Raw genomic sequence first — 14,703 nt, 5'->3', positions numbered from 1 at the left:
AGGCTGTCACTGCTGTGCAATGCGTGGAGTGGTGTAGTGAGGTGCCTGTGCAGACTGTCACTGCTGTGCAATGCGCGGAGTGGTGTAGTGAGGTGCCTGTGCAGGCTGTCACTGCTGTGCAATGCGCGGAGCGGTGTAGTGAGGTGCCTGTGCAGGCTGTCACTGCTGTGCAATGCGCGGAGTGGTGTAGTGAGGTGCCTGTGCAGGCTGTCACTGCTGTGCAATGCGCGGAGCGGTGTAGTGAGGTGCCTGTGCAGGCTGTCACTGCTGTGCAATGCGCGGAGCGGTGTAGTGAGGTGCCTGTGCATGCTGTCACTGCTATGCAATGCGCGGAGCGGTGTAGTGAGGTGCCTGTGCAGGCTGTCACTGCTGTGCAATGCGCGGAGCGGTGTAGTGAGGTGCCTGTGCAGGCTGTCACTGCTGTGCAATGTGTGGAGTGGTGTAGTGAGGTGCCTGTGCAGGCTGTCACTGCTGTGCAATGCGCGGAGCGGTGTAGTGAGGTGCCTGTGCAGACTGTCACTGCTGTGCAATGCGCGGAGCGGTGTAGTGAGGTGCCTGTGCATGCTGTCACTGCTGTGCAATGCGCGGAGCGGTGTAGTGAGGTGCCTGTGCATGCTGTCACTGCTGTGCAATGCGCGGAGCGGTGTAGTGAGGTGCCTGTGCATGCTGTCACTGCTGTGCAATGCGCGGAGCGGTGTAGTGAGGTGCCTGTGCAGGCTGTCACTGCTGTGCAATGCGCGGAGCGGTGTAGTGAGGTGCCTGTGCAGGCTGTCACTGCTGTGCAATGCGCGGAGCGGTATAGTGAGGTGCCTGTGCAGGCTGTCACTGCTGTGCAATGCGCGGAGGGGTGTAGTGAGGTGCCTGTGCAGGCTGTCACTGCTGTGCAATGCGCGGAGCGGTATAGTGAGGTGCCTGTGCAGGCTGTCACTGCTGTGCAATGCGCGGAGCGGTGTAGTGAGGTGCCTGTGCAGGCTGTCACTGCTGTGCAATGCGCGGAGCGGTGTAGTGAGGTGCCTGTGCAGACTGTCACTGCTGTGCAATGCGCGGAGCGGTGTAGTGAGGTGCCTGTGCATGCTGTCACTGCTGTGCAATGCGCGGAGCGGTGTAGTGAGGTGCCTGTGCAGGCTGTCACTGCTGTGCAATGCGCGGAGCGGTGTAGTGAGGTGCCTGTGCAGGCTGTCACTGCTGTGCAATGCGCGGAGCGGTATAGTGAGGTGCCTGTGCAGGCTGTCACTGCTGTGCAATGCGCGGAGCGGTGTAGTGAGGTGCCTGTGCAGGCTGTCACTGCTGTGCAATGCGCGGAGCGGTGTAGTGAGGTGCCTGTGCAGGCTGTCACTGCTGTGCAATGCGCGGAGCGGTGTAGTGAGGTGCCTGTGCAGGCTGTCACTGCTGTGCAATGCGCGGAGCGGTGTAGTGAGGTGCCTGTGCAGGCTGTCACTGCTGTGCAATGCGCGGAGCGGTGTAGTGAGCTGCCCTGAGCCCTGAGATCAGAGAGGAGACACGACAGGATGTTGATTTCAGAAAAGACAAACCTCTCCACAGAAACTACACTTCCCACAAGGCATTGTGCTCAGAGTCGCATGCGTACAGATCGGCGTGAAGCTGAGCAACGCTGTCGAAATCCGAGCCAGAATCTGGCTTTTGTGATTGGCTGAGCCGTACGTCAATCACAACCCGGGCTGGATCAAGTTGCCCGGCCGCTTGTGTGAGTGAACGCTGGCTGCGGAGAGTGGCGGCGGCGGTCGTGTGCGCTCCGGGAGCCGGGCAAGATGATGAAGTTTCGCTTCAGGCGGCAGGGGCACGACCCCCAGAGGGAGAAGATCAAGCAGGAGCTGTTTGCCTTCAATAAGGTGCGGGGCCGGGAGAGACTGTGGTGGGGCCCCGGGGGCTGCACAGGGGTCTGCGGCTGAGCTGAGGGATCAAGGGGCTGCACTACAGCGCTGTTATGGTGGGGGGCTGTGAATTGTGTCCCTGGTATTCTCCATAGGATTCCACCAGCAAAACAATGAGTGCAGCTCTGGAGGGTAATACAGGATGTATGTAATGTATGTACACAGTGACTGCACCAGCAGAATAGTGATCGCAGCTCTGGGGTATAATACAGGATGTAACTCAGGATCAGTAATGTAATGTATGTACACAGTGACTGCACCAGCAGAATAGTGATCGCAGCTCTGGGGTATAATACAGGATGTAACTCAGGATCAGTAATGTAATGTATGTACACAGTGACTGCACCAGCAGAATAGTGAGTGCAGCTCTGGGGTATAATACAGGATGTAACTCAGGATCAGTAATGTAATGTGTGTACACAGTGACTGCACCAGCAGAATAGTGAGTGCAGCTCTGGGGTATAATACAGGATGTAACTCAGGATCAGTAATGTAATGTGTGTACACAGTGACTGCACCAGCAGAATAGTGAGTGCAGCTCTGGGGTATAATACAGGATGTAACTCAGGATCAGTAATGTAATGTATGTACACAGTGACTGCACCAGCAGAATAGTGAGTGCAGCTCTGGGGTATAATACAGGATGTAACTCAGGATCAGTAATGTATGTACACAGTGACTGCACCAGCAGAATAGTGAGTGCAGCTCTGGAGTATAATACAGGATGTAACTCAAGATCAGTAATGTATGTACACAGTGACTGCACCAGCAGAATAGTGAGTGCAGCTCTGGGGTATGATACAGGATGTAACTCAGGATCAGTAATGTAATGTATGTACACAGTGACTGCACCAGCAGAATAGTGAGTGCAGCTCTGGGGTATAATACAGGATGTAACTCAGGATCAGTAATGTAATGTATGTACACAGTGACTGCACCAGCAGAATATTGAGTGGAGCTCTGGGGTATAATACAGGATGTAACTCAGGATCAGTAATGTATGTACACAGTGACTGCACCAGCAGAATAGTGAGTGCAGCTCTGGGATATAATACAGGATGTAACTCAGGATCAGTAATGTAATGTATGTACACAGTGACTGCACCAGCAGAATAGTGAGTGCAGCTCTGAGGTATAATACAGGATGTAACTCAGGATCAGTAATGTAATGTATGTACACAGTGACTGCACCAGCAGAATAGTGAGTGCAGCTCTGGGGTATAATACAGGATGTAACTCAGGATCAGTAATGTAATGTATGTACACAGTGACTGCACCAGCAGAATAGTGAGTGCAGCTCTGAGGTATAATACAGGATGTAACTCCGGATCAGTAATGTATGTACACAGTGACTGCACCAGCAGAATAGTGAGTGCAGCTCTGGGATATAATACAGGATGTAACTCAGGATCAGGAATGTAATGAATGTACACAGTGACTGTACCAGCAGAATAGTGAGTGCAGCTCTGGAGTATAATACAGGATGTAACTCAGGATCAGTAATGTAATGTATGTACACAGTGACTGCACCAGCAGAATAGTGAGTGCAGCTCTGGAGTATAATACAGGATGTAACTCAGGATCAATCAGTAATGTAATGTATGTACACAGTGACTACACCAGCAGAATAGTGAGTGCAGCTCTCGAGTATAATACAGGATGTAACTCAGGATCAGTAATGTAATGTATGTACACAGTGACTGCACCAGCAGAATAGTGAGTGCAGCTCTGGAGTATAATACAGGAGGTAACTCAGGATCAGTAATGTAATGTATGTACACAGTGACTGCACCAGCAGAATAGTGAGTGCAGCTCTGGAGTATAATACAGGATGTAACTCAGGATCAGTAATGTATGTACACAGTGACTGCACCAGCAGAATAGTGAGTGCAGCTCTGGGGTATAATACAGGATGTAACTCAGGATCAGTAATGTAATGTATGTACAGAGTGACTGCACCAGCAGAATAGTGAGTGCAGCTCTGGGGTATAATACAGGATGTAACTCAGGATCAGTAATGTATGTACACAGTGACTGCACCAGCAGAATAGTGAGTGCAGCTCTGGAGTATAATACAGGAGGTATCTCACGATCAGTAATGTAATGTATGTACACAGTGACTGCACCAGCAGAATAGTGAGTGCAGCTCTGGAGTATAATACAGGATGTAACTCAGGATCAGTAATGTATGTACACAGTGACTGCACCAGCAGAATAGTGAGTGCAGCTCTGGGGTATAATACAGGATGTAACTCAGGATCAGTAATGTAATGTATGTACAGAGTGACTGCACCAGCAGAATAGTGAGTGCAGCTCTGGGGTATAATACAGGATGTAACTCAGGATCAGTAATGTATGTACACAGTGACTGCACCAGCAGAATAGTGAGTGCAGCTCTGGGGTATAATACAGGAGGTAACTCAGGATCAGTAATGTAATGTATGTACACAGTGACTGCACCAGCAGAATAGTGAGTGCAGCTCTGGAGTATAATGCAGGGTGTAACTCAGGATCAGTAATGTAATGTATGTACACAGTGACTGCACCAGCAGAATAGTGAGTGCAGCTCTGGGGTATAATAGAGGATGTAACTCAGGATCAGTAATGTATGTACACAGTGACTGCACCAGCAGAATAGTGAGTGCAGCTCTGGAGTATAATAGAGGATGTAACTCAGGATCAGTAATGTAATGTATGTACACAGTGACTGCACCAGCAGAATAGTGAGTGCAGCTCTGGGGTATAATAGAGGATGTAACTCAGGATCAGTAATGTAATGTATGTACACAGTGACTGCACCAGCAGAATAGTGAGTGCAGCTCTGGAGTATAATACAGGATGTAACTCAGGATCAGTAATGTAATGTATGTACACAGTGACTGCACCAGCAGAATAGTGAGTGCAGCTCTGGGGTATAATAGAGGATGTAACTCAGGATCAGTAATGTAATGTATGTACACAGTGACTGCACCAGCAGAATAGTGAGTGCAGCTCTGGAGTATAATACAGGATGTAACTCAGGATCAGTAATGTATGTACACAGTTACTTGTGCAGAATGGCGAGTGCTGCGCTGGAGTGTAATTGAAACTTAAGCCAGGAGTGTCTGAATCCTTTGTGAGCTCTTCCTTCTCTGTAGACTTGAGGTCGGTGTCAGCTCCTGGTCAGGACGGTCCTCACTATTTGTGAACAGGTGTAATAGTAGAACTTAGCGGTGCAGCCACAAATAGTCGTGAGAATATAACAAGCAATAAAGTTAAGGAAGTGGTGGGGGGGAATGTGCCCCTCTGTTATAAGAAGCCCACAAAACCTTTTTCCGAAACTGTTGAGCTGAACATTTGCCACCTGTAAACAAAGGTTGGCAGAGCTGAACTCTGGCTGCATTAGAGGAAATGCTGAGTATCCTTCTGGGGGTCTAATAGGTCCTGCTTGTGCCCCTCTAGAGCAGCTGCTTTGGTTTTATCAGAAGTACTGAATCCCCCACAAAGGACACTTCTATTCCTTGTATTATGAATGTGTAGCTTTGCTGGAGGAGCGGCGTTCTCTCTGATGGTTGGAGCGATTGATCCGTCTTAATGCCATTCTCTTTAATTCAGAAGAATTTTTAATTTTTTTATTTTTGTTTCCATTCACTAACATAAATAAAATCTGTGCAAGTAGCCTGTTTGTCTCTGGATTTGCCACACTCCTACATAAAACTGCTAATCCTGCATGTAGAAGTAGGTGATTACAGCTCTGGGGCCCCGTACCCCAATGATTTGTTGTTAAGGACCAGCAGCATAAGTCTGCACTATTTATATGAAGTGTATGTCCGCTATTGAACCCAATCTTGTAGATGACTTACACTGATTCTTAGTTATGGTTTGCAGAGCTGCATTAGCAATTCTGCTTGTTACTGGAAACTGTCAACAAGCCTGATGTAAGACAACCCCACCCTCCACTGCTTGATTTCTTCCACATTTTAGTATCTCCGCCAAGTGTCCCTGTTCTTTATAAGATATCAGGTCAGAGGATAGGAGAGAGGCTGAACAGCTTGCTGACCATTTTCAAGAATAAACAGCAGAATGAGTGCAGCTCTGGGGTATAATACAGGATGTAACTCCGGATCAGTAATGTATGTACACAGTGACTGCACCAGCAGAATAGTGAGTGCAGCTCTGGAGTATAATACAGGAGGTAACTCAGGATCAGTAATGTAATGTATGTACACAGTGACTGCACCAGCAGAATAGTGAGTGCAGCTCTGGAGTATAATACAGGATGTAACTCAGGATCAGTAATGTAATGTATGTACACAGTGACTGCACCAGCAGAATAGTGAGTGCAGCTCTGGGGTATAATACAGGATGTATCTCAGGATCAGTAATGTAATGTATGTACACAGTGACTGCACCAGCAGAATAGTGAGTGCAGCTCTGGAGTATAATGCAGGATGTAACTCAGGATCAGTAATGTATGTACACAGTGACTGCACCAGCAGAATAGTGAGTGCAGCTCTGGAGTATAATACAGGAGGTAACTCAGGATCAGTAATGTATGTACACAGTGACTGCACCAGCAGAATAGTGAGTGCAGCTCTGGGGTATAATACAGGATGTATCTCAGGATCAGTAATGTATGTACACAGTGACTGCACCAGCGGAATAGTGAGTGCAGCTCTGGAGTATAATACAGGATGTAACTCAGGATCAGTAATGTAATGTATGTACACAGTGACTGCACCAGCAGAATAGTGAGTGCAGCTCTGGAGTATAATACAGGATGTATCTCAGGATCAGTAATGTATGTGCACAGTGACTGCACCAGCAGAATAGTGAGTGCAGCTCTGGGGTATAATACAGGATGTAACTCAGGATCAGTAATGTATGTGCACAGTGACTGCACCAGCAGAATAGTGAGTGCAGCTCTGGGGTATAATACAGGATGTAACTCAGGATCAGTAATGTAATGTACACAGTGACTGCACCAGCAGAATAGTGAGTGCAGCTCTGGGGTATAATACAGGATGTAACTCAGGATCAGTAATATAATGTACAGTTGTGGCCAAAAGTATTGACACCCCTGCAATTCTGTCAGATAATACTCAGTTTCTTCTTGAAAATGATTGCAAACACAAATTCTTTGTTATTATTATCTTCATTTAATTTGTCTTAAATGAAAAAACACAAAAGCGAATGAAGCAAAAAGCAAAACATTGATCATTTCACACAAAACTTCAAAAATGGGTCAGACAAAAGTATTGGCACCCTCAGCCTTAGGCCGGCGTCACACTGGTGTTTTAAACGGCCGAGTGCAATGCGATAAAAAAAATCGCATTGCACTGGGACCAATGTTAAGCTATGGGGCAGCTCCCAGCAGCCGACTTTTTGTTGTCCGTTTTCCTCGGTCCGAGACAATCGCAGCCTACCTGCTGGAAAACTCTCGGCTGACTCGCACTAATATAAGCCTATGGGTGCGAGTGAGACAGCGCACACCACTCGGATATCATCCAAGTGCTGTGCGTTATAAGCGGACCCCAGCAATGGAGGAGATGGAGAAACTCATTTCTCCACAGCTGTGCTCCGATCCTCCCTGTGTGAGAGAATCGGAGCGCAGACGCATGACACTCGGCTCCTGATCTGCTGCAAGCAGGAGCCGAGTGTCATTAGCATATGACATCCGACGATATCGCATCAGATGCAATACGCCAGTGTGACGCCGGCCTAATACTTGGTTGCACAACCTTTATCCAAAATAACTGCGACCAACCGCTTCCGGTAACCATCAATGAGTTTCTTACAATGCTCTGCTGGAATTTTAGACCATTCTTCTTTGGCAAACTGCTCCAGGTCCCTGATATTTGAAGGGCGCCTTCTCCAAACTGCCATTTTTAGATCTCTCCACAGGTGTTCTATGGGATTCAGGTCTGGACTCATTGCTGGCCACCTTAGAAGTCTCCAGTGCTTTCTTTCAAACCATTTTCTAGTCCTTTTTGAAGTGTGTTTTGGGTCATTGTCCTGCTGGAAGACCCGTGACCTCTGAGGGAGACCCAGCTTTCTCACACTGGGCCCTACATTATGCTGAAACATTTGTTGGTAGTCTTCAGACTTCATAATGCCATGCACACGGTCAAGCAGTCCAGTGCCAGAGGCAGCAAAGCAACCCCAAAACATCAGGGAACCTCCGCCATGTTTGACTGTAGGGACCGTGTTCTTTTCTTTGAATGCCTCATTTTTTCTCCTGTAAACTCTATGTTGATGCCTTTGCCCATAAAGCTCTACTTTTGTCTCATCTGACCAGAGAACATTCTTCCAAAACGTTTTAGGCTTTTTCAGGTAAGTCTTGGCAAACTCCAGCCTGGCTTTTTTATGTCTCGGGGTAAGAAGTGGGGTCTTCCTGGGTCTCCTACCATACAGTCCCTTTTCATTCAGACGCCGACGGATAGTACGGGTTGACACTGTTGTACCCTTGGACTGCAGGGCAGCTTGAACTTGTTTGGATGTTAGTCGAGGTTCTTTCTCCAACATCCGCACAATCTTGCGTTGAAATCTCTTGTCAATTTTTCTTTTCCGTCCACATCTAGGGAGGTTACCCACAGTGCCATGGGCTTTACACTTCTTGATGACACTGCGCACGGTAGACACAGGAACATTCAGATCTTTGGAGATGGACTTGTAGCCTTGAGATTGCTCATGCTTCCTCACAATTTGGTTTCTCAAGTCCTCAGACAGTTCTTTGGTCTTCTTTCTTTTCTCCATGCTCAATGTGGTTCACACAAGGACAAAGGACAGAGGCTGAGTCAACTTTAATCCATGTCAACCGGCTGCAAGTGTGATTTAGTTATTGCCAACACCTGTTAGGTGCCACAGGTAAGTTACAGGTGCTGTTAATTACACTAATTTTTCGAACAGTGCCAATACTTTTGTCCACCCCCTTTTTATGTTTGGTGTGGAATTATATCCAATTTGGCTTTAGGACAATTCTTTTTGTGTTTTTTCCTTAAGACAAATTAAATGAAGATAATAATAACAAAGAATTTGTGGTTGCAATCATTTTCAGGAAGAATCTGAGTATTATCTGACAGAGTTGCAGGGGTGTCAATACTTTTGGCCACAACTGTATGTACACAGTGACGTAGATTCTTCTTGCCCCATGTTGTGTATGTACTGGTGTTCTGTGGCATTGTTTTAGTGGTGGTCAGCTCCTCTCTTAACCCCCTGGCACCGTATGGCATCCGGTTTTGCTGGGGATTTAGTCCTGTATCCTCCTATTGTGTTACTAATGAGAGCTGACTGTCTGTCCGCCTCATTTGCTGGATCTGGGACATGTAGTGTTTGGATGTGCAGACTAGAGAATATTTCCCCAGTAAATTGGGAATAACTGCACTGGTTTCTGGGAAAGCTGGGTGATTTATAAAGGTCGCTGCTACTACATCTTATCATTGTTTTACCCTGCTTTCTCTGACTATGTAAATATATCAACCTTGATAATGGATCAGAATATCCGAGGCTGGGTGATTCCTGTGGCTACACTCATCACCCAGCTTTCCCGATATGACGTGTGTAGTGATTGATTTGCTCTGGATGCTGTCATGGCCGCTGTCTGCTGGGAGTTGTAGTTTGGTAACTGCTCTGAGGTTGCTGATTTTTTGAGTGTGATAAGTCAGGGCAGATGGAGAGGAAGGTGGGCTTCATGCTGACGACTCCCCTGTTCATCCTGTGACTGCACAGCTGCAAGGCATTAACATTAGAAGTCCATAAAACGGCAAATCATGTCAGATAGCAGCAGCGCAGAAATACTTCACTGATATTATGATAAACTTGTGCATTGCCAGAGGTGGCCCGCAGGGACCGAACCTGGGCCCCGAGCCCGGGCAAAGCCTCGTCTGAGGACTCCCTGTTGCATTGTTTATTTAAAAAAAAAAAAAAAAAAAAAATTAATCCCTTTTTCCCTTTTTGCTCCTACTTATAGTCCTGGGTGCAGCAGCTGGATCCCTCCTACACACTCAGCAGAGTGCCACTTCCCTGACTCAGCCGAGTAGACTCCAGTGTGTTGTAATGGATCCTGTCAGACAGCTGGGAGGCCGACGGCCCATACAATTAACTCGTAAAGAGGTCCTCCTCCTCCCCGCACGTCTTATAGGACATATACAGTCACAATAGTAGTAATCGCCTACCATACAATAATCCCACAATCTCATGTAGGAGAAAAGAACCGCTATAATACTGCCCCCCCCCCCATGTACAGGAATATAACTACTATAATACTGCTCCTATGTACAAGAATATAACTACTATAATACTGCCCCTATGTACAAGAATATAACTACTATAATACTGCCCCTATGTACAAGAATATAACTACTATAATACTGCTCCTATGTACAAGAATATAACTACTATAATACTGCTCCTATGTACAAGAATATAACTACTATAATACTGCTCCTATGTACAAGAATATAACTACTATAATACTGCTCCTATGTACAAGAATATAACTACTATAATACTGCTCCTATGTACAAGAATATAACTACTATAATACTGCTCCTATGTACAAGAATATAACTACTATAATACTGCTCCTATGTACAAGAATATAACTACTATAATACTGCTCCCATGTACAAGAATATAACTAATACTGCTCCTATATACAAGAATATTACTACTATAATACTGCTCCTATGTACAAGAATATAACTACTATAATACTGCCCCTATGTAGAAGAATATAACTACTATAATACTGCCCCATGTACAAGAATATAACTACTACTAGATGGTGGCCCGATTCTAACGTATCGGGTATTCTAGAATATGTAGGTAGTATATAGCACAGGCTGTGTACTATATTGCACAGTGACGTAGTATATAACACAGCGTATGTAGTATATTGCACAGCCAGGTAGTATATTGGACAGTTACATTGTATATTGCCCAGCTACATAGTATATAGCACAGAGATGTAGTATAGAACAGAGCCCACGCAGTATAGAGCAATGTGGGCACTATATGCGTGGTTAAAAAAGGCGTAAAATAAACATATACTCACCTTCCGAAGGCCCCTTGATGTCCTCGCCCTGTGTGCGGTGCACGCGGCAGCTTCTGGTCCCAGGGTTGGTATGAGCGCAGGACCTGTAATGAAGTCGCGGTCACATGACCGTGACGTCATGGCAGGTCCTTCTCGCATAGCATCCTTGGCACCGGAACCTGCGCTTGGACTGCCGAGCACAGTGCGCGACCTCGGAAGGTGAGAATAACTTTTTTTTTTTTTTTTTAATGTTATTATTTGTAACATTAGATCTTTTTACTATTAATGCCGCATACGCAGCATCAATAGTAAAAAGTTGGTCACACAGGGTTAATAGCTGCATTAATGGACCCCGGGCATTAACCCTGTGTGAGCGCTCAGCGCTGACTGCAGGGCAGTAAAGCAGCGGCCATTTCGCTGCCAGACTATGGCCATCGCTGATTGGTCGTGCGCGTTTTGCCACGACCAATCAGCGACTTGGATTTCCATGACAGACAGAGGCCGCGACCAATGAATATCTGCGACAGACGGAAGTGACCCTTAGACAATTATATAGTAGATAATACTGCCCCATGTACAACAATATAACTACTATAATACTGCTCCTATGTACAAGAATATAACTACTATAATACTGCCCCTATGTACAAGAATATAACTACTATAATACTGCCCCTATGTACAAGAATATAACTACTATAATACTGCCCCTATGTACAAGAATATAACTACTATAATACTGCCCCTATGTACATGAATATAACTACTATAATACTGCCCCCTATGTACAAGAATATAACTACTATAATACTGCTCCTATGTACAAGAATATAACTACTATAATACTGCCCCTATGTACAAGAATATAACTACTATAATACTGCTCCTATGTACAAGAATATAACTACTATAATACTGCCCCTATGTACAAGAATATAACTACTATAATACTGCCCCTATGTAGAAGAATATAACTACTATAATACTGCTCCCTAAGTAATACTTTATAATTCGGCCCTGATATTATCTCATGTTCTGTCTAGTTTCTGTTCTGTGCATTATGTAAGGACGTGAATTATTAAAGGTTCCGCGCTCCTCTCTGCATTATATATGACCTCTTCGCTGGAAGATCTTGCGGTTTCTGATCGGATTGTGACCCGTCCATTTAAACCTAGAATATACATGGGTATGGAGATGGGAGTACCGTGCTGATGATGTCGGCCATGTTGTGCAGATGTTAGCGGTATGCATCGTGTGGTGCAGCGCTCTCTGCAGCGGTGCCAGGTCAGCTTTGCAGCCTCTGCTCCAGGTGTTTTTTTTTTTTGGGGGGGTCTTAATGATGTTCATGAAGCTTTGTGCAGAGATTGTGGTGCTCATCCTTCCTTGTATATTTGTAATCAATTTGGTTTTTTTTTTTCCACTATTCTTTAACCCTTCCGTTACTACTACGTTCCGATTTCATGGCTCCTCTGCATTGCAGTCCTCTATCGGCATGTAAGCAGTTAATCCTGGGAAAGGCTACCTCCGGTCATTGAGCAGAGGCCCCTCTTCCCGGGGTGGCATTGTGGTCCGGTCTCTGATCTGGCCCTCCTTTCTATGGCCGAAGCTGGAGTAATGACTACCCCCACCGTCCCCCTCCTCTTTGGGGTATTGTGCACTTTGTGTATAGAGGACAAAAGCTCCATTTTTCTCCAGTCCTGGATTAGATGCTCTATGGGAACAATGGTCATCCCTAAACTTCTCCCCATCTCCTCCTTCTCGTGCCCCCCATCTCCTTGCAGATCCGTGTATCTGATGGAGGGAGGGCTGCAGCGCTTTCTATGGAATCTTCTGCATATCCTATATACCTCCCATATGTCTTATATACATCCTTGCGTCCCCCCTTCATGCGGTATCCGCAGTCTGCATTGTATGGACGCCGCTGGTTTTAGTTTAAACTTCCTCGACCAAGCCTAAGAAATTCTTTAGAAATTCCCGGCCCCTTTGGGAATGGCGTTGACCGACCAGCTGTGGGGGGCCGCCTATGATCATCCACCCGTTCTATAGAGCCATTTCTGGTCCTCCTATGTAAAGATTTGTGTATCGGCGACTTAAAGGGATCCACCCAAATATGAAAAGTCAGGGTTTTTTTTTTTTTTTGGGATATTCTGTCTTGTGCGACTACTGTGTCAGTCTCTACTGCATTTATGACATTATATTCAGGACTCACAGTATGAACAGAGAAATGGGACTGTACCGCATGAAATACCGTAGTTGCTGGAAATCTTACACCTGCCCCATTCATGGCTGAAATGATCACCTGACCTCCTCCGACCAGAAGAGGAAGCCATTTTTGAGCAAAAACAGTTATGGTTTCCTTTTTCTGGACTTCCCCTTTAAAGGGTCATTGAAGTCTTTAAAATAAAATAGCACGGAGGCTGTGTCCACCCTAAACAATAAATGGACTGGGACGTTGTGGAGTGAATATTATTTCCTTTTATCACTGTTTCCAAGAACATTGAGCATTTTCTATCATTACTAAGGAGGGGAAAACAGCCGGCTTTGTTACCCTTAGCAACCAATCACAGCGACTCTTTCATTTTTCCAGAGCATAAAATAAAATGAAAGCTGCAATGTGATTGGTTGCTATGGGAAACGAGGCCTGTTGTGATAATTGAAGCCTTTACTTGCATAGTTGTGGTGTAAAAGCCTCGGGTGCACTGAGATAAGGCTTCCTTCACCTTAGTATAGAGATAAAGGAAAGTTAGGGAGCAGTTACCACTATAAAATGGCTCTCATTTTGGTAAATTCACACCAGCACTCTAGGTCTTGGCTGAATTGGTGCCTTACATGTGTACCCTATGTTTTACCAAAAACTTTTACTGCCTGTTTAAAGATATCAGATTGACCAGTTATAACCTTGTGATCTGCCTGCAAATGTTCAGTTTGCCAACACTGCCCCCACAGGGGAGAGGGGGCATTACACTGTTCTCATTGACATTGGCAAGGTGTTCGCATAATTGGGTCCTCCAAAGACTGGAAAAATCCAAAATCAGCTGTGCCACGGTGGATGTAGAGACGCCCCCATGTTCTCGTCTACAAGGCGCATATCTGGGGAAGGAGGGGCGAACAGATCACTCGCACATAATTAAAATCAGATTGTGGCAGAGATAATTTATCCATAGCTGATGCAGCTGTTTTGTGATCTCACCCAGGGGGCGAAGAGTGACGTTGTTCAACCTGCTTAAAGGAGTTCCTCCCTCACCGGTGGGGTTTAGGGAGGATGGGGGAGATGCTGCACTCGCTTTATTTATTTTTCGGCGTCGCCTCATGTTGTTGGCTCCGCTCCTTGTTTTGTTGGAACGGGCCCAGTTCTTGGAAGGTCCTGAAGTATTGGATTTTAAGGAGGCTTTCATATGTCCAGGTGTAATGGGGCCTTCGTCTTGTAGCGGGCTAAGGGTGAGGAGGAGGTGAGAGCGCCTAGCGGGGCTTTGTTTACCGCTAAGGTGGTTTATACTTCTTTTTTTTTTCTTGTCTTGTGTAGATTCCAAGAAGGTTCTGGGTAGTTCTCGGTGTAGTTTCATATGTGTTTTTATTCCTTTTTTTTTTTTTTATTTATTTATTTTTTGGAAGGGATTTTCACATCATCAATATAATTGTCTGTGGGTCCCTTCCGTCTGTCTGTCTGTCCTTCTGTCACGGTTATTCATTCGCTGATTGGTCTCGGCAGCTGCCTGTCATGGCTTCCGTGACCAATCAGCGACGGGCACAGTCCGATTAGTCAATCCCCCTCCACTCACCGCTCACACAGGGTTAATG

The 14,703-nt window shown here is 45.9% G+C and overlaps 1 protein-coding gene across 2 annotated transcripts in view; it reads left to right on the top strand.

Moving 5' to 3' along the window:
- Nucleotides 1-1,645: 1,645 nt before the first annotated feature.
- Nucleotides 1,646-14,703, top strand: part of LLGL1 (LLGL scribble cell polarity complex component 1) — a 29,466-nt gene continuing 16,408 nt past the window's right edge. The window contains exon 1 of one of the 2 annotated variants that reach the window (XM_069734675.1): nucleotides 1,646-1,850. In XM_069734675.1, the coding sequence (XP_069590776.1) occupies nucleotides 1,770-1,850 (81 nt within the window). In that variant the 5' untranslated portion in view covers nucleotides 1,646-1,769. The remainder of the gene's footprint in view (nucleotides 1,851-14,703) is intronic. The other variant, XM_069734676.1, reaches the window with a different exon arrangement.

This window comes from Ranitomeya imitator, chromosome 7, assembly GCF_032444005.1.
Source record: "Ranitomeya imitator isolate aRanImi1 chromosome 7, aRanImi1.pri, whole genome shotgun sequence".
Lineage (NCBI taxonomy): Eukaryota > Metazoa > Chordata > Amphibia > Anura > Dendrobatidae > Ranitomeya > Ranitomeya imitator.
This window is presented reverse-complemented; position numbering and strand designations above follow the sequence as displayed.